This window comes from Catharus ustulatus, chromosome 7 (genome assembly GCF_009819885.2).
Source record: "Catharus ustulatus isolate bCatUst1 chromosome 7, bCatUst1.pri.v2, whole genome shotgun sequence".
Classification (NCBI taxonomy): domain Eukaryota; kingdom Metazoa; phylum Chordata; class Aves; order Passeriformes; family Turdidae; genus Catharus; species Catharus ustulatus.
Genome location: NC_046227.1, coordinates 14295974 through 14320118, shown reverse-complemented (window position 1 = coordinate 14320118; position 24145 = coordinate 14295974). Strand labels below are relative to the sequence as shown.

At 39.0% G+C, this 24145-nt stretch overlaps 1 protein-coding gene across 3 annotated transcripts in view; it reads right to left on the bottom strand.

Annotated features, from left to right (window-relative positions):
• Nucleotides 1–999: 999 nt before the first annotated feature.
• PDE1A (phosphodiesterase 1A) overlaps nucleotides 1000–24145 on the bottom strand; it is a 53809-nt gene continuing 30663 nt past the window's right edge. Inside the window, exons 9-15 of one of the 3 annotated variants that reach the window (XR_004418405.2) lie at nucleotides 23225–23306; nucleotides 21830–21950; nucleotides 19917–20101; nucleotides 9640–9915; nucleotides 4481–4600; nucleotides 2612–4165; nucleotides 1000–1923 (exon numbers count right to left, since the gene is read on the bottom strand). Coding sequence is in view for 2 of the 3 variants with exons in the window: in XM_033064076.2 (XP_032919967.1) it covers nucleotides 4524–4600; nucleotides 9640–9915; nucleotides 19917–20101; nucleotides 21830–21950; nucleotides 23225–23306 (741 nt within the window). In the remaining variant the exon portion in view is untranslated. Of the gene's footprint in view, nucleotides 4166–4480; nucleotides 4601–9639; nucleotides 9916–19916; nucleotides 20102–21829; nucleotides 21951–23224; nucleotides 23307–24145 lie in introns of all 3 variants that reach the window. The other 2 variants (XM_033064076.2, XM_033064075.2) reach the window with 2 other exon arrangements.

The window sequence follows — 24145 nt, the reverse complement described above, 5'->3', positions numbered from 1 at the left end:
TCTCTGGAGACCCATTAAATACTTAAATGACCAGGAAAATAAAATTATTCCAGGGAAGTAGCCTAAATGTTTGCATAGTGCTTGACAGAGGTCAATCTCTTTTACTCATAACACTAAATTCATTTCCACTCATTTTTCCATTCTCTTTTTCAAGGATGTGATTTTTTAAAAAATGCTTTAAAATGGATGCACTCCCCTTTCAGACAAACCTTTGTTGTTGAACTACTGTACACAGAAATCTCTAATTGCTGCTGGAGAATGGTAGTCATGCTTACATTTTCCTCTTTCTCATACAATAACTGTATAGTCTGTTAAAAATACGCATTTCAGACACTTACCACTTGTTAATTTGAACAGTAGTTGCTTGTTTGACTTCTGGCACCTCTACAAGAAGGTCCTTTGTGCATGTAGCTCAGATACCACCTGGAAAAGAGGAACTGCAAAGAATGTGGTATAAAGTAATTGTCTTGATTTATTTTCATCATGTACCTTGTTAGGATTTGATACATGTTTGAGCCTATTGGATTATTTCCATTTGTTTTCAATCCAAGTTGGAAGGAGCCCCGTTTAATTCCATTTACACTGAACTTGAATTGTAAAATATACACCAAGCCATGGAGGTATCCCCCAAAGTCATTCCCTTCCCGAAGAATTGTTGCTAACAAGTACAGTCCCAGTGGCTCCTTCCATTCCAATCAGAGTAAGAATTTTTTTGCATAAAAGGTAGTTTATTGGTTTTCTTTTTCTTTGTGTGAGGGCTACTTTAACCATAAAGGCTAAGAAGGCAAGACTCACTTAAAGAAATTGTTTTCAAGTGTGCTATGAGGATGTGAGTGAGTTTGTGTGGCAATCTGGGACAGTAATGGAAAAATTGTGGAGTCCCAAATGGGTGAAAGTGTTGGAAATGACCATATATGCACTGTCACTTCTCAAAGACAATCATACACAAATGAATAAAAATGCTCCAGGCAATCAAATTTGTAACTAACACTCAGGAGCTTCACAATCCTTGCCCTCAAATCAGATTTATTTGGGAATATCATCATAGGAAATATGGACAAATACAGCAGAATAAAAACACACAGTTGTAGATTGCCTTCTTGAAAATTAAATTTAAAAAAAATACTGGCTAGTTCATAACCCATAACAATATTACATAATATATCTGTCATATATCTCGAGATAAAAGTACAAAATAAAACTCTTGAGGGCTCATTTATAGCTATAGCTCCTCAGTGTGCTCAATGTAGGGTACATGCCCAGGATGCTGTGGGAGAGATGCAGATACAAACACCATTTCTTAGGGCCCCATGCAGTGTTTTGGTAGCACAGCCTTACAGGTTTCAGAGATAAAACTACTGCTCAGGGAGAGGCTCTCTCAAGAAGCCTTTCTGCCATATGAACCCAAATTTCACCCAGCCCAAAGCCTTAACCAACACATGTTGGCTCTACTGGTCTTCTGCATCACAGAAAATCTCTCCTCATCCAAACAACACACCAAGCTTTGGGTCGTGTCCAGGCAAAATCTTGCTAAGAACAAACAAAGGAAGAAAGAAAGAGAATCAGCTGGCATTAACAAAAGACTAAGAACTCTTCTTGTATTTCAGTAACATCTACCACAGTGATAAAATCTGAATAAAAATGAGCAAATAGGATTATTTATAGGAAAAAATCACTCTTCTATCCTAATGAATGAGATCTGCAGGTAATGAGCACCTCCTGTGAGACCAGGAGCTCCTTCTAGCTTGTGCAGTGGGAGAGGTTGGTGTTCACTATGACAACAGGACACTGAGAGCCCCACAGCGTGCTTCAAGTTCTCTGCAGAATCTGTTGTATTTTCTGCTTGCATTTCCAGGTGAAAATTTTGGCAGAGTAATAAATCTCAATTGGATAGAGATGCAGAAGTTCAACTATGGTAAAAGTCTGAAATTGAAAATACAATATGGAGATTAAATTCTGATTACTTCAGACTTTCAGTCTCAGTGAATCATAAATTACCATGTTGAAAAACAGTCAGTAGCAAATATCTAACTGGCCTATTTTTTAAAGACAGTTTTTGTCAGTTTTTGTCATTTGTTCTTTTTAAATTTGGTGGGAACTATAGATGATCTACTTATCTAAAATAAGTTGCTGACTTCTCAGATCTTAATCAAAAAGATTTTCCACTGCCACAGCATATGGCAACTTACAATTAAAAAAAGTCTTATATGACCATTTAATTTCTTCTCTTGTCATAAGGACAATAAGAAGCCATAAGATGGTTTACATTTTATTACAAAGGAAAAGAAAAGAGTCCAACATTCCCGAAAAGGATGCAAAGGTGCACAGAGAGGTCCAGGCTGCTAATAATTTGCTCAAACACCAGCAGAGAATATATAAATTCTTAACTCTTAGCAAAAAATATTGATTGCGTTATAACATCTATGATACAATTTCATCTGTTAACATTTCATTCGTTAACGGCACTGTACAGAAATTTGTCCATGCTAAATACAAGCCTTGGACCAGATACACAAAACAATTTAAATGTATTTTTTACATCCTATATGCACAAACATTTCTTAAGTTAAAACTATGCATACTACTTATGCATAGCACATATATGGCTTACATATTCAATGACAGGAATTCCACTTTTTGGCATGCCCTTGTCCCTGGGCTCAGAGCTTACACTGTTCCCAGCTCAATTTTGACTGCTCTGCTGTCAGAAAAGAGACAGTCAACAGGTATGGACATGGAAGGGTCCCTCAGCAAAGCTGATTGTTTGTGATTCCTTCTTCAGTCGGGCAAAGCTGCCCTGGCTGAGGTGGAGCCTGATGGCTGTGAGCTCTGGTGGGATCCCTGAAGCAGCAGATGAGCAGCACACAGGTCTCCATCACCCCTGGCACAGAGGAGGGTGCCACTGCCCCACAACCCCTTCAGAGCAGACCACGGCTGATCAGAAAGACTGTTTGTTCAGTGAGGTAATAACCACAGGGTCCGGAAAGGAGAACTGGGAGTGCAGCCACCCGAGCCACCTGAGTGCCTACAGCCTGAACAGGAGCCTAGGAGGTTCCTGGCAGGGTCCAGCAGAGGGAAATGAGGTTGGCTGCAGCTGTGTAGGACACCAGAGGAATCAGGAGGGGTCGTGTGCAGCTCGAGGGAAGAAGAGATGAAAATGGAGTTTCTTTACGGGCACAGTTTGGTCTGGAGGGCTCATTCTGAGGCTTCTTGCAGAGGTAACTCCCTGTGTGCTGCCCTTGTTGCTGCCCCTCAAAAAGAAACAAACTCTGGCAAAGATGTTGCAGGATGCATGTTGTCACCTTTGCATTTGAGATAAACCACGACATAAGGCCTCAGTGTCACCTTCCAACTCTGTCTGAGAGGCAACACAGCATTTTGCTGAAGTGCAGCAATTTTCATGCATTCTGTTGCTGTCTCTTCCACCCTACAAAACAGTAAGTACCAGTTTCTTGGTAGGGCTGACACCAGTGCTGATGTCTTTCAAAATATTACAGAATTCTGAATGTTTTAATCTGTAACATCAGGTGCATTCAATTAATTTCAAAGAGATATTTCAGATACTTTCAAATTTGTTCAACACCAGTTCTGTCCACATGGCAGCCACTGCAGTGGGGAAGAATCTTCATTAGCGCAGGCTGGTCAGCGAAACTTTGCAACTTCCCTGTACAGTCTACAAAAATTTATTTCCAGATATTTTAAGGAAGCTAACAAGTAGGACTTTTATGGTGCATGCAGCATGATTGTATGAACAAGTATCTAGAAACACATTTCATTTTGATTTTCCATTTTCATTGGACATCAGCAGCAGTGACACGTAACAGCAATCCTAGGCAGATGACAAACATCATGTTTCCACATGTCTTGTGATTAACTGGAAATGTCTGGTACCAGTGGTGCAACAAAGCAAGGTCCAACTTTGGCTGAAAAAATTATTTGGCTAGTTTAAGAAAGCAAAATAGAAGAGGAAATAGAAGAGCAACACAAAAACAACTGAAATCGTGCGAGTTTTTAGGTGCCTTGAGTTACCAGCTCAGGGTTTTACATTTTACATTTTTGAACATTTTGTTCAATCACTCTCCACAGAAAAAGGATGATCCAAAAACAAGTTGACAGATAACAGCCTCTGAGATCATGAGGTAGGAACAGTTAGAGTTCTTTTTTCCTGCAACAGAGGTCAAATGAAAATTCATAAACAAGAGATTTCTGATACCACTGCTTTCAATATTCCATATACTTGAATTGAGGATGATTAATTGCATGACCATTTAGTCTGACACTAAGGATTCAGAGATTTAAAAGTACTGGTTTTCCCTTCTTTAAATTGATTTTTTTAAAGGTGACATTGAAAGTGGTGTCCCCACTTCAAAATTTTGTAATGTAGCACAACTGGGATGGAACAAAGAGGCTAAGAATAGCACTAAGTGAGCCTTTATGGTATAAAATACTTCCCATTAAAAGAAAGAAACAACCAAATTACCTGTCCTGCCTGAAATGTCAGAAGCTTTTAAGAAATAGCAAATCTAGTTCTGTACCAGTGCTTCTGTCTGCTCCGTGGCTTTTACAATATCTTCTGACGTCTTACAGTGTTTAGGCTCACCTGGAAGATAAACAAATGTGATTGGGAACCTGAATGAGGAAGTTAACCAAGTCAAGAGAATCTGCACAGCCACAGACAGATAGAATCTACTTCCTCAAGATATTTTAAGGTTAAAATGAGGTTTCAGTCAACTGCTTTCTTTAATTGCTTTCTCACCAGAATAATCATCAGCTTGAATTAAATAATCTTTATGGTTTATCCACAAGGCAAAAGATAGAATGAAAGCAATAGATCACAGCATGAAACAAAACTATGAAGACTTTTACATGAGTGTTAATAAAGTGGGTTTAGCTCATTTTTTTCTTCCAGCTTACTGAAAGTCAAAATTCACCCTCTACATAGTGCTGTTTAAATCCTCTTTACTGTAGGCTTTCAAATCAGAAAGATTCTCCCAGACAATGAAAGATGCCAGTGTCAGGCTGTAAGCACCCAGTTCAATCAGATAGTGAGAATGGCACAGAGTAACACAAGCAGGTTTCAAACTAAGTGATACAACATGAACCTCAAATAGACAATCATAGAATTAAACTGCTGCTTAAACTATTCCTTCAGTTGCTTTGAATGAGTACAGCTGAGGAATTTATACACTGAGATGGTAGGCAGGGTACAATAGCAAACTCACAGTGCTATTTACTAACTACACATAGTAACTTCTCAGTTTTATCTACTTGACTGAGGGATCCCACCAGTAAGAATGCTAAACGGAAAATGTCAAAAGGAAAAGCATAGAAAAGGTGGACTGGGAGAAGCTTAAAAGTTGCAAAAATAGAGAGGGAAAAATTCTTAAAAGCCAGAAAACAAAGGTAGAAGTAGCTGAAAAGGAAAGCAAATGATGCATGAGCTGAAAGGAAAATTTAAAGATGATGGCGAATTGAAGAAGAGGCTGATGGTTTAGAAAAGAGAATAGGAAGAGAGGGAAAAAAATTAAGAGAACATGCATAAAGAAGAAAATTAATAAATACCTACGAATCTGTCACAGTTTCCCTGTAAACAAACAAGAATTGCTACTGATTTCACCCTTGTTTAACTACCTTGAATGGTGGCAGAGTGTGCACTGCCCACTCTGTAGTGCAGCCACAAGCAGATGGGCCATATTCTCCCAAGCAGAATCCTTCACCACCCCTTATTTTACATCAATTAAATGTAGATGGACTACAGACAACCAATACTTCAAAAGCTTTTAAAGTGTCAAAATTGGAGTAACATTAATTAGAACAAGGATGTCTACAGATCTTTCAGCCTGTGGCTCTTTTTTGGAAGGATTTGGCAAAACTTTATTAGCATTACTATCCATAAAAACAAAACAAAACAAAAAAAGGAGGGTAGGAAGAAGAATGAAAGTAAAAGCTATTTATCTAAATTTTTAGATTTTATACTTGACACTTGAGTTTGTGGAAGCCTTAAAACAAAACAATTCACAGAATGACTCAATGATGAGTTGAAAGGGACCCACAGGGATCAACGAGTCCAGCTCCTGGCTTGCTCGGCACCACTGCCAAGAATCACATCATGTGTCTGAAAGCCTCATCCAAATGCTTCCTGAACTCTGTCAGGCTTGGCGTTGTGATCACTGCTCTGGGGAGCCTGTTCTGGTACCCAAACACCCTCTGGGTGAAGAACCTTTTTCTAACATCCAACCTAAACCTCCCCTGACCCAACTTCAGGCCATTCCCTTGGGTCCTGTCGCTGTCAGCACAGAGCAGGGATCAGTGCCTGCCCCTCCTCTTCCCCTCACAAGGAAGCTGTGACTGCAGTGAGGTTCCCCTCAGTCTCCTCCAGACTGAACAGACCCAGTGCCCTCAGCTGCTCCTCACACAGCTTCTGCTCCAGACCCTTCCCATCCTGTGCCCTCCTCTGGACAGGCTCTAATAGCTTAATATCTTTCTGATATTATGGAATACATTTCAAAAAACTAAACATTAACTTCTAAGTCATACATAGCTTTTTGTTTGTGCATCATTATTTTTTTTGTGATTAAAAAAATGTGGTTGCTAATGGTTGTTACCTTATAAACCCTAACTTTTTAATAAGCACACTATTTGCTATTTTATCCTTACCTTCCTTCTGCCCTTACCCCATGCACAAACAGGGTTGCCTTCCCTTAGTGCCAGGCCCCTGGTTCGCCCCAGGAGCACTAAAAGGAGGCAGCACAGCAATCTGCTCCTGCTCTGCTCAGGCACAGATGGTTCCACACCCACAGAGGGGCCAGTGCAGCACTGTGTGGCCACCGAGCATTGGCATGGCAGGGGTGATCCCCCAATGCCACCTGCAGCACCACAAACCACACTGGCATGTGATGGTGTGCATCTGCCACTGCTGTTCAACCTGCTTGTTCTCCAGGGGCTCTCACTTACTGACTGCTGGTGATGCTGGATGTGCTGCACACTCCATGGGACTGGGCAGTCCTCTCCTGTCATACAGAGTGAAGCTACTGGCAATCTGTTTTATCACAAATTTATTTATCTCCCTTGCATTTTGATATTAAGGATTACAAGTGAGAAGTTAAGTTTGCCAATTAGCATTCATAAATCATTGAAATGTGGAGTCATTTAATTAAACATAAGCAGTTTTTAAAATTAATGTTCCAATTAATAAATCACTCAGGAGAAAAGGAAAATCATCACTTAAAAAAATCACCTTATAATAGCTTTCATTTAATCTTGTACCATTCAATTAAATGAAAGTGAGATGATGGAGAGGAAAAAAGGTATTGTGGAGAAAAACAACATTCAGCCTCAACAGAAGTGGTTGTAACAGTGACCCTCCAGTCTTCCTTTGCACCAACCTGGACCCAGGGCAGACCTAATCCTGTCTACAAAAACTACACCTAGAAAGAGATGTGATACAAGGAGCAGAAAGCAGCCCCTTTTAAATTGTTTTTAATGGGGAACCCCCTTGTCATAGCACATCCAAACATTCATTGACAGTTCCCAGGAATGCACACACATCATATTCCTGTTTCCCAACTGTTATAACTGAATCACAGAAAACTTAAATGGATCTTCTGCTTTTTATAAAAGCAGAACAATGACAGCTAACATATGAAATTTCAACCTGAATAGTCATGTTGCTTTTCTTTTTCCATTCTATCTCACCCTTCCAGCCCTAGCACCCATAGGTGCTCACTTCTCCACCCCAGAAGTCAGCAAGCTCTGGACATCCCCTTAGCCTTCTACCCTCCATCCTCAGTACAGCAGCTACAGAAGCAGAGAAGTCTTCTTGGAAGAAGCATGGAGAATGCTAATGATGTCCTGACAGATGCATGGTGTCTCTTAGAATACTCAAATAAGTCTGATTTGTGAAACAGGGAAAACATGTAAGGTCATGTGTTTGCTGCCTTCTGCTTGCTTGAAGCAGCCTTGCATTGAAAATATCTGGCCTTGGTTAAAGAGTCCTGTCTGGATCCACCAGACATCAACAGAGGTGCAAAAACACTATTAAAAACCTAATGTTTTCTTGAACATTTCATAAATTTTTCAGTTTGAAATTTCAAAGCACAATGCATTCTCTAAAAAATTTCCCACCTTAGAAAACAAATTGGATTAGCATTTTATAAGATAAGAAATCTCTGCTCTCAATGGAAAGGTGGAATGTGAAGATAGACAAGGTAACAGAGTGAACTAACTGCATGCTGAGTTGTATCTGATCTCTCAAACATAATTTTTGTTGGTCAGCCATCTAAAGACCCACAAGTACAGCTGCACCACAGCTGCCTTCTGCCAAGCCTGAAAGAGAAAAGATGCAGATTTTCCTACTGCATTCCTCATCCAAGAGATGGGGAGCTTCTCTAAGGCACTTAAGTTGAACTTTAATACAAATCCAGTGTAAAAAGTACATGTCAAAAGAGAAAATGTCAGTTATTAGACAACTTAAAATGCTGTGAAAATAATTTTAGTGTAAATATTTTGATTTAGGGGCCTAAATTAACCATCTGTTATTTCCGATGGAAAAAACCTGTCAACAATAAAAGCATGGAGCCATGGAATGTGGAAATCTAGAGTAAGTGGGAGTTTTCCATAAAAAGGTTTTTTGAGAAATATGCCAAGTCATATACTCATGTCTAAGCTAAGCATGATAAGCACTTCAATGCTGCTGCTCAGACAATGCCATACTTCTGGCACAATATTGCAAGGCTTACTGTCATTAAGGCATTAATGAGTTTCACATTTTAAGTAAAAGTGAGGAAAAGAAGTGTCATTATACCCTTAATTATTCTTATTACCCTAACACATCAAAGCTTATTCTAACTATAAGCAAGCTCAGAAAATAAAATGAAGATGCACAGTGTCTTCCTCTTCCTTCTGAGAACATCTACTCCTCATTGCTTGGGTGTGCTGCCCTTGATACTGGGTTGCAATCCCCAGTTAATACACATGGTCATCTTGTGATTAAATACTTACACTCTAAAAATATATTCTGACATTTTAGTGATGTTCTATCTGCTCCATTTGTCTAACAGCTACAATCAAGAGACTGATCTTCCTGATTCAGAGAATGACACAGTCCCATGACTACTACAGTTGGCAAATTCCATCTAGATTCCATCTCAGATTCACACTATTTTTGGTACAAAGGATATGGTTTACAAAATAACAATCATATTAGGTGCCCAAATGAAAGGGAACAAATATTAATAGCATAGTTACTTATTCAAAAAGAAAATGTTAGATAGTTCTGTTTTGAATGTTTACCTTATTCTGCAGTACAAATGACTTTTAATTGCAAATATATATCTTAAAATTATTCTAAAACCATTCTTCAATTTCAACTAAAATATATTCTCTAAAGAATTTTCTAATAGATCCCAAATAGCTGATATCAAGAAGTTGATATTGTTTATATGCTTCTATTTGATGTTTTAGGATACTACCACTTTTACACAGGCCTGAAGAAACTGTCCTGTGCAGGTGGTTTGTACAACACCTGATTTCAATATTTTACAATGCTGTTGATGTTTGACAGGGAGATACCAGACACTGCTGCAGCTTCCCCCTGGACAGCTTCATGAGACTGGCTGGTGCTGTGTGCTGAAGCATTACCATTCAGTGGGTCTGTGCTCTGTGTCTCTTGCTGGGCATCGCTGAGCTCTTTCTGGTTCGGATCAGAGTTAGTGCATTTTTCTGAGCTGGATTCATCACTCAGAGCAGTGTCGAAAGAGACTACTTGTAGCACGATGGATCTGGGAGGACAGGTTGTACCATCACTTCCCTGACTACTCTCATTTTGTGTCCTTGTTGCCTCTTCCTGCAACTGTGCATCTGTGGAATTTCTGCTTTGGTCTTTTTCCTGTTCACCAACATTTTTCACAAGTTCTTCTACAAAGAGGGAACAAAATAGGTGAATTAGATAAGAAGGATATGCCACAATTTTTTGATTTCAGAGTAGTGACACATAGAGCTGCACTCAGGAACACTGTGAACATCAGTTTCTGCATGAGGCCATGCCCACTGTGTTTAATTTGGGTCAGAATCTGCTCCTGATTGCACGACTGCGGCTGAGCCATAGCAGTCCTCTTTCTGGTTTGATGCCTTATATGTGTCTCCATTTGGTCATAGTACAGAGCAAGGAGCATCATCAGACAACAGTAACCTAAAGGATGGGAGCAGAAGGACTCCTTGCTGCAGGCATATCCCGCTGCAGTGTTGTTTGCCAACACAGGACTAGGAAGAGCAGAAGTCATCAGTTCTACAAGAGACAGAGGGCATGGAGGGGAACACCTTGCTGGGGATAGGGCAGGCATCAGAATTGAGGGGAAACCCTGAAGGAAATTGGCCTATCAACCTGGAGAAGTCCAAACCATCAAGTTTAGAACAAGCTGGAGGAAGCTCTAGGGGTTATGCATGTGCTGTCCAGTACTGCTGTCATTTTCGCTAATGGTACATCTAGAACAGGAAGGAACAGATATGTCCCCTGGGGACAGCAGAAACAGGAAAAAATAATGTTTGTGCAAGGCTCTACTGCTTGCTCTGTTGCAGAGACTTGGAGAACAGTACAAATGGAATGGCCCAGAGTACAAGGAGAAAGAACAGAACAGCACAGAGAGATGGCTCCAGGAATAACTAGATGAAAAAGAAACAGAGAATGGAAAACTTGTGATGGCAGGTGAAGTGTCCAACAAAAAATACATGTACCATCTTCATGGGGGGCCTATGTGTTTTGCTATTATAATCCATATTTCACAAATTTAGAATTGAGTCTGTACACTCACAGTATAGAAGACACAAAATACTGCCAATTTAAAAAGTTAAAACATTGCAGCTTGAACATGGGCATAAAAAAAGCTGCATGATATTGCATAAAATTTCTAATTTGGATGTTAGAAATTATTAACCAAGTACTGAGATCCTTATTGAGTTCAACTGGCAGTTCCCAGAAACTCTGATTATGAGTGACCAGTGCAAATCCAGGTCACAAGTGACTGTACATGACAACTGAAAGATAACCCAGAGTGTGAGTACATTTTTATTGCTGTCAGCATTTGGCACTATCTCGCTTTTCTAAATTCAGAGAAAAGTTCTCCCTGAAGTACAATTTAGTTTATGAAATGGGATTGAAGGGAACGCCTTCAAACCTGAATTGAAGTGCAGAAGCATAGAGTAGTTAATTTCCTTTTTTGTCATATATACTTTATGTATACTTTCTTTTAAAATCAAGGACTTTAAAATTTGAGCTGTTTCTACATTGTTAAACCATTTTTTTCCAAAACTTTAGACTCCTGATTGGTTTGGATTCCAAATCTTCTGAAACTTGGACAGGTAGTCTTTTTCTACAGACTTCAATATAGTTCTTACAAAGAAGAGGTTGGGCTAAAGCCATTGAGAAATATGTATATGGAACTTGGTGCAAGTTTTGTTCAATCTAGAGACGTTATTTAAAGCATCTGTCACTCATGATATAACCTACCTACATAAAACTTTTTTCCTAAGAAAGAGATTTACATGCCATATTCGCCTCCAAATGGCACAACTACAGCATTTTTCCTTAGCTTCATAAAAAACCCCAAGGAAATTCAAAGATAAAATATTTCACATGCTGTTCAGATGCATCAGTAAGTTTAAAAAAGCTAAGCTGATTTAAGAGTACACATAAAACTGTAATATTAATGTAGATCATGTTGGTGAGAGATTTTTTAACCAAAAAAGCTAGCAAGAAGAGAGCATTTTTCTCCCTGAATGTTGTTTTAGGACTATTCTAGCCAGAATTCAGGTGTATCTTGGTGTAACTGGATGGCTGACCATTTTATTCTCATACGACAAAGCTCAGAATATTCATACATGCAAAATCCACTATAATTTTTGTTCATAAAGCTGAATAGCCAAACTTCAAATTGTTCTCATTCACTCCCTAGCAAACTTAAACTGGCAAATGGAGATTTAAGAGTTTAATCATAACAACTCTGATGGCTTGTTCTTGACGTATGTCATGATGGTCTCCAATTTCTATGACTGCCCTTGAGGTGATCTCCAATTTGTCTGTTGAAGGATACCTAAATCAGAGCCAAACTCTAAGTCAGGACCAACTGATGGATGGAGCTTTGAAATGAAGCATCTCTGCACCAAGATACACTTGGTAATACACCAGATAAAAGTTGTGCCTTTGCATTCAAACTGCTGTGAGCCTACAGGACCAGCACCAAGAGTGGTTGGTGGGGGTGACTGAGACTGAGCAGCCTCCAGTACAAAATCCTCTGTGATGATGACAAAAGGATCAGTAAGACCCAACTCCCCCCTCTGTTTTCTTAGTATTAAGTCTGTCACCCGCTGGATGTCTGACTCTGTGCTCTGTCTTGCTTTGCTCCACTCAGCTTTAATCCACTGCTAGAGAGATGAAAAATACTGGGTTCTTATGGGATGTCAGTCACTTGTGGAATATCCTGGATGTGTTGGGAAAATACAGATTTCTGCTTTCTATAACAGCTAATAATTTAAATCTATATTATGTAGGACCTTTATATTGCATATAACACTTGGAATTCTCTATAATTTCTGCTGTCCTAGATCACTCTAATGAAAGAGAATTACCTAGCAGTCTAAATGAGGCTGAGAGTGGGACAGTGACCAAATAAATAGAATTCAAGCAGGGCACTCTAAATTAATCCTACTAGTGTAAGAGAAATGCAGCTGGCATGGTGTCTGATCCCCACTGTGCAGGAAGAATTGCAATAAATACTGGAGCAGTCTCTGCCTCCAACCAGTTACAAAATGCTGGGACCCTCTGCTGCCCCTGACACTGGGATTCTGGGACAAGCAGGTTCCCCCTTCCTATGGGCATACTACCATGGCCAGCCAGAGATGGAAATGGACTATGGTAAATGAACCAGCTAACTGGCATTTGCAACAGTCTCAATATTCAATAAGAATAAATGGATTAATAAGATATAAAAGATTAAACAACCATTCATCTTGGCCCTAGGAAAACTTTTTGGGGTTTGGGGTGTGTCAGGCCCAGAAGAGCTCAGGGACTGTCATAGCCATTGAGATAAAGGTAGGCAGCAATATGCTGTGCAGTGCAGACATCTCAGGGTATGTGTTGCTGTTGCTACTGGCTTTTCTCTCTCTGCTTTAACTTGGCAAAAGCACCAGCAGCCAAGCCTGTTTCTGTATTTTTCAGCTGTTGGGTTTGTTTTCTTCACAAGAATCCAAGTGTTATTCAGCAAAATTTATGTGAATTCCTCTATAAAATAAATGGCTTCTCCTAATTGGTCTGTTAGGAGTGACTTGAGTTTATCCCTCTGTTCTGCATTTCTGGGCTGTTTCTGAAATCCTGCCTTAAAGCACAGTCCTTCATGAGAAGGAACAATGGCATTTGACACATAAACATGATAGAAGTGGTGTCTTTCTGCCCTTGTGTTCAGGCTGGGCTATTGGCAAAATAACTGAAACACAATATTTTGTTTGGAAAACTGGCAGGACTTGCAAGGCAATAGCCAAATTTCAGAATAGCTGAAAAATTCTGGTACTCAGTAATTTTGTATTTGAAGAAAATGTATTAACTAGTGAAGGCAACTTCTTTCCTCTCTTCTTTTACTTAGATTATATTCTTCATTAAGTCACTAGGGTTTTTTGCTTCTTCACTTAACAGGTGTCAGAAAATTTAATTGATTTCTTTAAGTTAGTATTTTTTTATTGTTTGCTGGAGTGAATGGGAGCACTGAATTCCTATGAGTCCAATGAAAGACTACAATGTCCATGAAACATTAAAACTGTCACAAGACTCAGTCTCTAGTCCCCAGCTGTAGGACTCTGTGGTATCCTCAAAATAACAGAGGCCCTGGAAGTTCTGTATTTTTAACTACAACATTGCTTTTCACCATCCTTGTTTGTTACTGCCTATATGTTGAATATAAGCTACAATTCTTTAACCTTATAGAAAGACATGAAAGTTTTAACAATTAGAAAACTACTGAATTAAACAGGAAAGCTGTTAATCTTCACTAAGAATTAAATTATTTGAGGACTCTGTAATGAAGAATGCTGCTGGATGTTATGGAATCTCTGTGTATACTACAACAAACTTCAATTTCTAGGTTTGTCTGGCTTGTATACTGTAAAACAAAATTCCAGAAAGCAGTGACAGAATACCAAAACCAAGACAACATGGGAAGGAAATACACCTTTCTAGAAGACAGGTTCTCACATCAGCCATTTTAAAGAGAAATAAAAAGACCAGGACAGAGTATCACAATTTTGCAGAGAAGAAGAAGACTGATCCTTGTTCCCCTAGAACTACCAAGTTTAAAGACATGTCCAAAAGTTCCCAAACAACCTTTTTCAAACCCAAGAAAACATTGCAGTAACCCAGAGTTATTTAGATACAGATTCCTTCCACTTTCAACTCCTCATGCAAATTTCATCACAGTTATAGGAATATATAAAACCACTGCAAACCATGTAATCCAGTGGCACTTAATGTTACAGCATTATGTCATATAGAAAAAGTAACAGACTAAATTAGCGAATTAAATCAAAACTTTTCACTAAAGGATTTGGTTAAAAGCAATTTGTGAGTTTATGGTTGCTACCTCCACCTTTTACTTCTCTTTTGCTATTTAGCTGTAAGCACAGGGGCTTGAATGCTGGAACTTTTGGGACAGGGAATGGAAGGGACATACTCTGTGAGCCTGCTAGAGGGAAAAGGTGCTTTAAGCCATGCAGACTGTCATGTGCAGAGATGGGCCAGCTCTCTGATGTGTACTCCAGGGAGGTATAAAACAGGTTCATTATTAGTTCCATTCCTTAGTCTGTGATTTACCAAGTATTGCCAATACCAAACATTTCTTCATACTCTTAGCTCAACCTACTCCTTGCACTTACTTAGACCATACTGTAAAATTCTCCTTTTCCCACTTAACACATTTCTGAATTAGTTCAAAAAACTGCTTATGACCCAAGCATTTTAGCACTGCAATTAAAATCACTGTTACTGGCACTAGATGGGACTCCTTTAGCCCCCTGAATTGATTATTTTCCAACAGATTCAAAGCGTCCATTAGGGTAGATTTCATGTGCCAAGCTGTCAGTCCGTTTCTGTGACTGTCACACACATCCTCCCACAGCCCGCCCTTCCTAGCGGCTGCTAAGTCACATTAACATGCTATCAGATCATCACTCTCAGATTTTCACATTTCAGCAGCTGCTACTCCTTCTTGTTACTGAGTCTGCAGAGAAAAATCTTTCAGACAAAATGGAACTGAACCCTGTGGTTATTGTGACTGGAAGGATGCAGAACTGAAAGTGCCCGAGGGGCGCCTGCAGGTACCATGCACAGGTCTTTCAGAAGAGACATTTGTTATTCAAAATTGCTGCCCGTGGGGGGAAAAAAATGCTGATCACCACTCCAAAGATGTAATAGTTGTTATTTTGTCACATTTTTACCACCAAAATTGAGCAGAGGCCAGTGTGAGAGACTGGTTCAGCCTCACATATTTTTTATCCCACCTTGATGAGGTCAGTCATCCCAGACACACACTTTGGAGCCACACAGCCCAGTGCACTGCCAAAAGCGTGGAGGACAACTCCATACAGATAATGCAAACTTGGGTCAGGTCCTGCAACACTTAATTCTTTACAAGAGTTACATAAGCAAGATGTAAACAATGTTTGTTCTAAACCTGTTGTATTATCCTGAAGATGGTCCCATTTGATCGGCACCTGGACCTTTGGTGTGTTGTTCTTCATACCCTTGTGTTGTTATATGACCTCAGGTGAGTGTCCTGAGCTGCCTGTGCCTCTTTCTGTTCATTATAAACAGAAAATAATACTTTTTTATCCCTGTAACTTTATTTACCATGGTATCTACTGAAGAGATTAAAGCATGCAAATCAGCAAGCATGATTACTAGTCCGTACCCTTACATTCTGTTAAGAGTACCTGAGCTTGCAAAGCACAGAAAAACGTTACCAGTAAATCTTTGGAACGCTTTTATTGAAAAAACTAAGTTTGTTAAATAAAGGAATAAGCATAGTATTTTAAAAATTTTTAACAATTGTGTTACAATTATATTCTAAGAAGTGCACCATGAGGGATCTTACATGATAGTTAAATCTCTCCCAACAAGTTTTGTGTTTCTTAGAGCTTTCTCAGTAGGTCAATAACTTTCAGACCTTAAAATCCACTTAGAACACATATTCTCTAATGAAAGAACCTCTCAGATACATCTGAGCACATTTACTGTCCATTTGCTACAGTACAATAATTGCAAACAGTAGCAGCCTTCAACAATACATGTTGAAAAAAGCACAGGATGGAATGGTATCTTTATCACTGTGTTGAGTTGAACAGAGACAGATTATTTGATGATTGAGGCTTGGAATATTAATTAAACATCAAGGCTTTCAAATTAGAATCCCAGATGTTTGATCATTATGGTAATTCCCTGTTAACAGCATTCCCTGAAAAGCCTGAGAAACATTCCCCTAATTCTCCTGTGGTGAAAGGTTGAAGACCCTTAGGCTACAGAGCACTGAGCTCCACTGCATCAATTACACAAGACATGGCCTTTTTAGCAAAGTGGAGCCATCCTATTTACTGAGCCTTCTGTTAAGGAGGCTTTCAAACAGCTGCCTAGGTAGATAAACACTTTCCTTACTAACAACAGGCTTTTCCAAAAACAAAGCAGACTGTTCCTTGCAAGGCTGCTTGCCCTGGACCAAGTCTCAAGAGTAACTATCTCTTCAGGGAGAAGTAGCACCAGCATCTCCAGGAAAGCTTCCCTGTCAACAACACTGTCAGTGAGAATTGGTCTTTTCCTCTGGACTGCCTGGCACAGGTGTCAGACCATCTTCTCTGGCTCTTGCTAAGGGAGCCCTTGCTCCAGCTGAACTGCCTTCCACCAGTGCATAACTTCATCATGGAAAGCTGGCATGAGTTCAGGTCATCCTCAGGAAATCACATTGAGTGTTGCTAGTTCACTTTCTGTATTCCTTGTGCATCTGTAGTACTACATTTTATAGAGACAACTTCTCCTGAGCCTGTGAACTAAACTGGGAACAATATCTGGTGTTTGCAGAGCCCATTGACAGGAATGCAGATGGCTCCTTTAACAGCACAAGCTCTGTTTGTCATAGCTCAGGAAGTGTTTGAAGATCTGCACTGAGAGCCAGCCTGTTTACTACCACAGCAAGGTGCTCGAACATGTGACCTCCTCAGTGCACTCAGCAATTTGTGACTTGTCATAAATTACCTAGCTGGGAACAATGATGGCACTTCTTTCACCTGGCAGTGACCTACCTCTGGCATCTCCTCTCTCAGTACATGCTCCTACTAATATATGAATAGAACAGAACTTCACACATATGCCCAAAGCAGCCTAAAGATTTTTCATCAAGCACGGAGTCAGAGAAGGTAGCATGAGGGCTACACAGGATGGGACTAATCATCTGAAGTTCAAAGGCTCAGGTTATTCACTTACAAGCTTAGTCAAATGTGGTTAATCTGAAAAGAATTTCAAGTGGAAGGGGGATGTATTGCAATAGTTTTTATTCTTTACTAGGTGTTAATTTTACACAGCCTGATTGAGGATTTTCTGCCTTTGCAGGGTACAGCTTCTGAGCAGATACACTGGATCAGCTGAAGACTCCCTTTTCCATTAAGTGACAAGGATTATGTGCTACCTCAGAAAGTGCTCTATAGAAGGCTATTGTTACTTTAAAAAAATCTCTTTTACAGCAATCCTTAGGGCCCATGTATGGACTATGGATGCAGACACTCCATTCCAAATGAATGGAAAATATAACTTCCAAAAAACCTATATAATCCAACCCACAGCTGTTAATTAAAAAAAACCCCACACCTTACAATTTGTTTACTAACAAAATATAAATGTGCACTCAAAAGTATTTGCATTATTCACAAGGTTTCCTCTACAGGCTAATCAGGCACCCTGAAGCTCTCTATGCCATGCTCCAGGCAACTGCAGACATAGCTGCAAGGAGCCTCTTTGTGGCAGCAGATTTCTATAAATCTTTTCCTCACAGAGTGGTTCAAAAAAATAGATTCAGCCACAATCACAGAGACAATATTGTTCATCAGGCTCTGGCCCCAACATCAGCTATTTTCACTTACTCATTAGCTTCCCTAATGTATGTTTTACTGCAATTCCATAATTCTGTTCAGTAAGTACTTAGTCATGCTTTATTACTTAAATTGATGGAAGAAAAGGAGGTTAGGACAACCACAGTTTCAACAAAATCCATGGAGCCTTGAACATCTCTGTTTGTCAGAGTACAAAGCATGCCCAGAGTTTCCTGGATTTTGCTGGGCCTCACATGGATATTGACTGCAACCTTACCCAAAACAAATTTTAAATCTCTTGCAGCAAGTGACTTTGTGTTTTCAATGCCTGTCAACAGTGCAGTAAAACTGGGCTAAATATATCAGTAATTTATAGAGCCCAACGAAACAAATGAAGGGGAAATGGTGCCCTTCGAAGCACACCTCCAGACCAGCACACCAAAAAGTTGATGTACCAGAATCAAACTGGTTATTTCTGTTTAACTGGAAATGGCAAACTTCCAGACAGGTTCTCCATTATGCCACACAGAAGGACCTTTCATGTCACCAGCTCAGGGCTGCTTGATTTCTGCAGGCTGTAGCTAAGCGACCTTGGGTACTCTAGTGGTCTTCTATTTTTACTGACCACTGCAAATTAGCAGTTTTTTTCCTTTTACCAGCCATTATTAGTTGGGCAACACCAAAGGAAGCAATTGGTTGTATGAAGCTTCTCACAAAGAAGGAACAATATTAATGGAATCCTCTCCTCAGATGCTTCTTCTACCTGACTCTTTCAAACCTTTGTCACAAAAGATGTATGGAAGCTTATTCCTAATATCCACCTAATGAGAATATTCATTTGCAATTTAGCACTAAATTAGATTTTATGACCGTTCAGCACTGTTTTTCTGTCTTGTCTGACACCTCTTTGGGAAAAAAGATGTTGATTTGGATGATGGGATGAAAAACAAAGCTGGCACTGGGTTCCAGGATACCATTCCCAGCTGTCAGTATCAGGTAATGTACAGCAAAACCAGTCTCAGCAGTGAGATGCTGCACTGAAATATTCCAGATACTTACTTGGACATAACACAGACTGTGGACAAAATATTCCCAAATGGCATTCACTTAACCTGGATTGAAGCTACAAACTCTTTTCAACAGTTACCACTCAGGTGACTGAAAAACATTTCACTCAGGTAACTGCAATTTCTGGTAATTTTCAGGTATGGCTTATGAACTGAGATGCTCGGTGCAGGTTTGGCTTTATTAATTATCTACTGGCAAATGAAGAGTCACTTTTGGCTTGCCTGGGTCTAATGCATGCAGTGATTGCCCAAATCTTTAGATCCACTGGGTCATTTAAATAATTGCCTACAGCATAGTCCCAAGAAGCCTGCACTATTGAATTTTGTTCCATACAGTGGGGAAAAAATAGCATTTCTAATAGCAAAGTACAACTTTTACGTTTCTGAAGAAATGTGGCAGCACACACCACTTTGAATTGTTGATTTTGGCATTTAAAGCAGATGTCAGTTTCAGTTACAATTAAAAGTGCAAGAATGCACATTTCTAAACCAGACCTCTCAAGATTAGTTGTGCCTTATTGCATAAGCTGTACAATTTACTCTCATCCCCTCACCACCTACTGCTCTTTAGGCCTCCTGGGAGAGCAAAACAGGACCATCTAAAACAAACATTAAGACATAAAATATGTGAATGCAAGACAACTAAGCATTTTCACAGGTTGATAGAAATTAAAAAACAGAAGTAGGTTAGATCTTAGGGAGTAACCTATAAAAATATTCCACCTTAACATATCATACCTTCTGCAGCTAATTCTTTCCATCTTTCTTTGTTTGCTTGAATGATCTTCATCAGGTTGTCCTTGAAGCCCCTTAGGTCTACAGTTGCTAGAGAATTTTCTGTGTGAGTCCCTCCATCACCTGTACTTTTAAACCCAGGTCGTCTCTGTGCTTCAGCATTGCTTACTGCTCCCAAACTATTTTGGCTGGACAAGGGAAAAAACTCCAAATTACAAACACAGTCAGGCAATTTTAATAATACACAAACAGTTCATGTATGTTCAATCAAGTTGCTTAGGAACCAGCTTGAAAAAATAGTTTTACCAGAGTATGCCTAAGATGCAAGATGTCTTGCTGACCATTTTCGAGGGAATTCTTGAAAAAAAAGTGACAGCTGAAAATACATTACTTGTAGTCCAATTCTTAAAATAATGTTTACACAGCCATTTTGGAGCAGTTTCTTAGCTGTGTTTTTGAACAGTGAATGGTATCTTTGGGTCTCACAGGAAAGACATCTGGTCATTATTTTTTGACCCATTTAAATAAAAGGAAGGCATGACATATATGACAGGTGAGTTTTGCCTAAGCTGAAAACTCTCTTCAAGCTACAAACCTTCAAGGGTAGTCAAAGCAGGATTTAAGTGGCTTTAAAATCCACTAAATAGAGACTGCAGGCTTACATCTACAGGTAAGTAGAAGTGAAATTACCCATATGTGCATATGGTGGGGAAAAAAAGAATGAATGCTCTTTTTTTTTCTTAGAATAAAACAATAAGACCTATTTCCAACCTTGTGTAGGCACTCATCTTAATAGGTTTTGTTTGCTCAACTTTGCTGCATGGTTTATCTCATTGGTACCACAGATAGATGTTAATATGCATACAAATGGATTTCTATTAATCAGAAAGTAATTGCAGTGAACATACCAAAAGAACTCCACCAAAAGAGTTAACTGTAATTTCCATGTCCGGAGATGTTGAATGGGATACAATGGAAAGAACAGGCCATAATTCTAATGTTTTCCAGGCACCATCTCATGGTGTGCAATTCTCTGGCTCAGACTTTTCTGTATCATGCTATAGGCTCTCCACTCTCCTCATAAGTGTGGCACTTGATTCCATACAAAGAAAAAAATCCCTTTATCCTCCATCTCAAATGAGGAAGTCTTGCTGGATCATAAGCCTTTTTTCATTTGCCATTCACTCATGAACATCAACCAAAAATGAAGCCTAAAGCTGCTAATCATTTGCAGGTGCTAATCACTCACACGTGAATGAGTATATAAACAAATTTGTTCTCAGTAATACCTTCGTTTAGCACTGTGCCCCAAAAAACTAAGAACAGCATCATAAATACCTCCTTCTAATAATTTCTATTCGCTTCTAGTAAGCAAAATACAGGAAAGAGCTAGATTCACCCTTTTGTTACTGAAATCTAATACCCAGCAAATGAAAAATTGCCTTGCAGAGTTATCATTTAGTAATCCCAGTGAAAGCTCAAATTACAGTTTTAAAATGAAATAAAAATATTATAACAGAGGTAGTATTTGTAAAGGCAGTATCTGATTATTCAACAATGTTTTCAGCAAGGAGTCACTCAGATTACATTGTCATAGCTACTTCGCCTTATAGGTACAGGAATTTAAATAACCTACTGCAAATTTATTTATACATTTTTAAAATGTAGAAATAAATTTCATGGTTTGTACGTGTTTATTCTGATCATTACTGGGGTTTTGTCTTTTTATATGTACAACTGTTCAGCCAGTGGGGTAAAATAGCACATTGCAAATACAACGCAGCCCCACAGGGTGGCAATACTGCACAGCTGTTTGTTACCTCCCCAACTTCAAATGACCGAGGTAACTCTGAGAATCACATTATCGTGATTATGTGAGCTTATGTTAGTTCAATAACAAAGCAGTGTATTCATACCTGGGGGTCCCAAATGCAGGACTTTCAGATTTTGTCGCTTCCTCTATAAGAGGCATAACAATTTTCTCCATTGAATCAGTAAGTAGAGAAAATGTTGGTTCTACTATGAAATCAATGAAACCTAAAGAAGATAAAGAGAGAAAATCAGGTTTTACATTTCCACAAGTCTCAAATATAAAAATTAATACTTGCTATTGGGCTGATTTTCTTACTGTAGTCCCAATTCAATATACTAGATATCACCAGTATAATCTTGAAGAAAAAAGCCCAATTGAACAAAAAAATACCTGAAACTGCATAGCTATAAGTAGATAATAATAATTACAGCTTTTCATTTTTTTCTTGTAAATTTTATTCACTGCAGAACACACCTACCATTTGGAATGAGTATTAATTATTGAATAGGAGGGAAGCTGCTGTTGAGCCAGAGTGCTACAAGTCATGCTGTCTCTTTTACCATTAGGAGCTCCTTGCCAAGGAGTTAATATTTCAAATTGCTGTTTATTATTCTGTGGAGGTAAAGTGTTACTTCACAGTGTGTAGGAGGATTCTGTCAAATCAGTGGAGAGAACAAGTAATATCCTTAGGAGACAGCATTCATCCCACAGTTCTGAGATGTCAGCTCTGAACAATGTCTTTTACATTCTAAAGTGCTCATCACAGTATAGAATGACACAGTGAGAGAATGAAGCATTATTCTCTACTGAGCACTTAACAGAAAAAAATATGTTAAAACATGAGCTAGCAATGGATTTCCAGATGTCTTCATGCTCTAACCATGCAACACAGCGTGGAGGTGAGCAACAGGGATTCAGTCTGGGATCCAGCTTCTCTCCTGCAGTAGATATGATGCTCAAGCATATTGGCTTCAAACTCCCAGTGAAATGGAATAAAGGATATGTAAAGTGACAAAATGCAGTGGTCCTTGTCAACCCAGGGAGGCTTGATCCTCTCTAGTTTGACCCTGAGAAACTGACAGGCTTACTTGCAGTCCAGAGAGCTGATTTATTAATTAGCTGCAAGATGCATCTACAAACTTTCAAATTATAAATTATAATAGAAACAGACCTGTGAGTTCTTGAGCAAGAGATAAACAGTTTGAGGACATGATTTGCCAGACTCTAAAGCTGGGCTTATGTCTAGTACCTTGGTTAATCCCTCTCCTACCCCTCCTTCACATGTGGCGAAATTACATCCTGTTCTTTTCAGACCAGCACCACTCTAAAAGCACATGAGTTTGGGGTACAGGTAGGTGCAAAGAAATACCTTCCATATGATGGAATTTTGAACATTTAAAATTCCAAATAGGTAAATGAAATGTCCTTGTGAATTTACATGCTCCTACACAGAAAAAAAAAAAAAAAGAAAAAAAAGAAAAACACAGTTTGTCATTACCTATTTGAGACTGAGCTACCAAAGTGGACTTGCGGTCACAAAGTGGGGAAAATTGAAGACCTAAAGCAGCCTCCTTGTCTCCCTGCAAATAAAAATGTTTAATATTATAAGCATATATTTGATAGAGGGACAGAGAGACAGAGGAATCTGAATATTCTTAGTATTTATTCAACAGAACACTTCATTAACTTATATTCCTAAATAAAAACAAGTCAGAGACAAATCTTCAAATCTTGATTACCAGTCTTAATTCTGACTTACTTTTGGTAACTTTTATGTAAAGAAACTTATTGAAATCAAGTTCTCAACAGCAAGGCATCTGCCAATGAGATTTAAAATATATTAAGTCCGTGTATTCACAATTTAGTTCTGCTAATCCCAGATGTAATGGGACTAGAGATACTTAGACATGTTTGTAATAGTATGCCAAATACTGAGTGTTTCCTTCTATTGCATTGGTTCATTCAGCATGCAAAAATTCTTCAATGGATTTACTCAGGTCAAGTGTATGAACTGACTTGCACTTATTCTCCCTAGCAGGCATGTCTCTCTACTGCTGAAGCCACAAAAAATAAAAATGCAGTTTCATTACAAGGACAATTTGTACAACCTAGTTCTGAATTTTTTTCAGCACTTAGCAGAATAGAAGAGTCTTTTTTGTTGCAACAGTCTGAAAGACAGGAGGGTGTACCTCCATTTTCAGCATGGTAGACCAACTAATTTGCAAAATCCCAAAAAGAAAGTCTAGTGGCACAAAAAAACAACCCTGAAGAGGCATCTTTCAAGGGAGGTTATAATTTGTGTTGCTGGACAAACCTGGCTGCCAGAAGCACTGCCATTACAGACGTAGGAAAAATAAGTCTTGCAAGTCAAATAAACCTATACATTTGTCATGGAGAGTGCTGTTAGATGATCATTCAG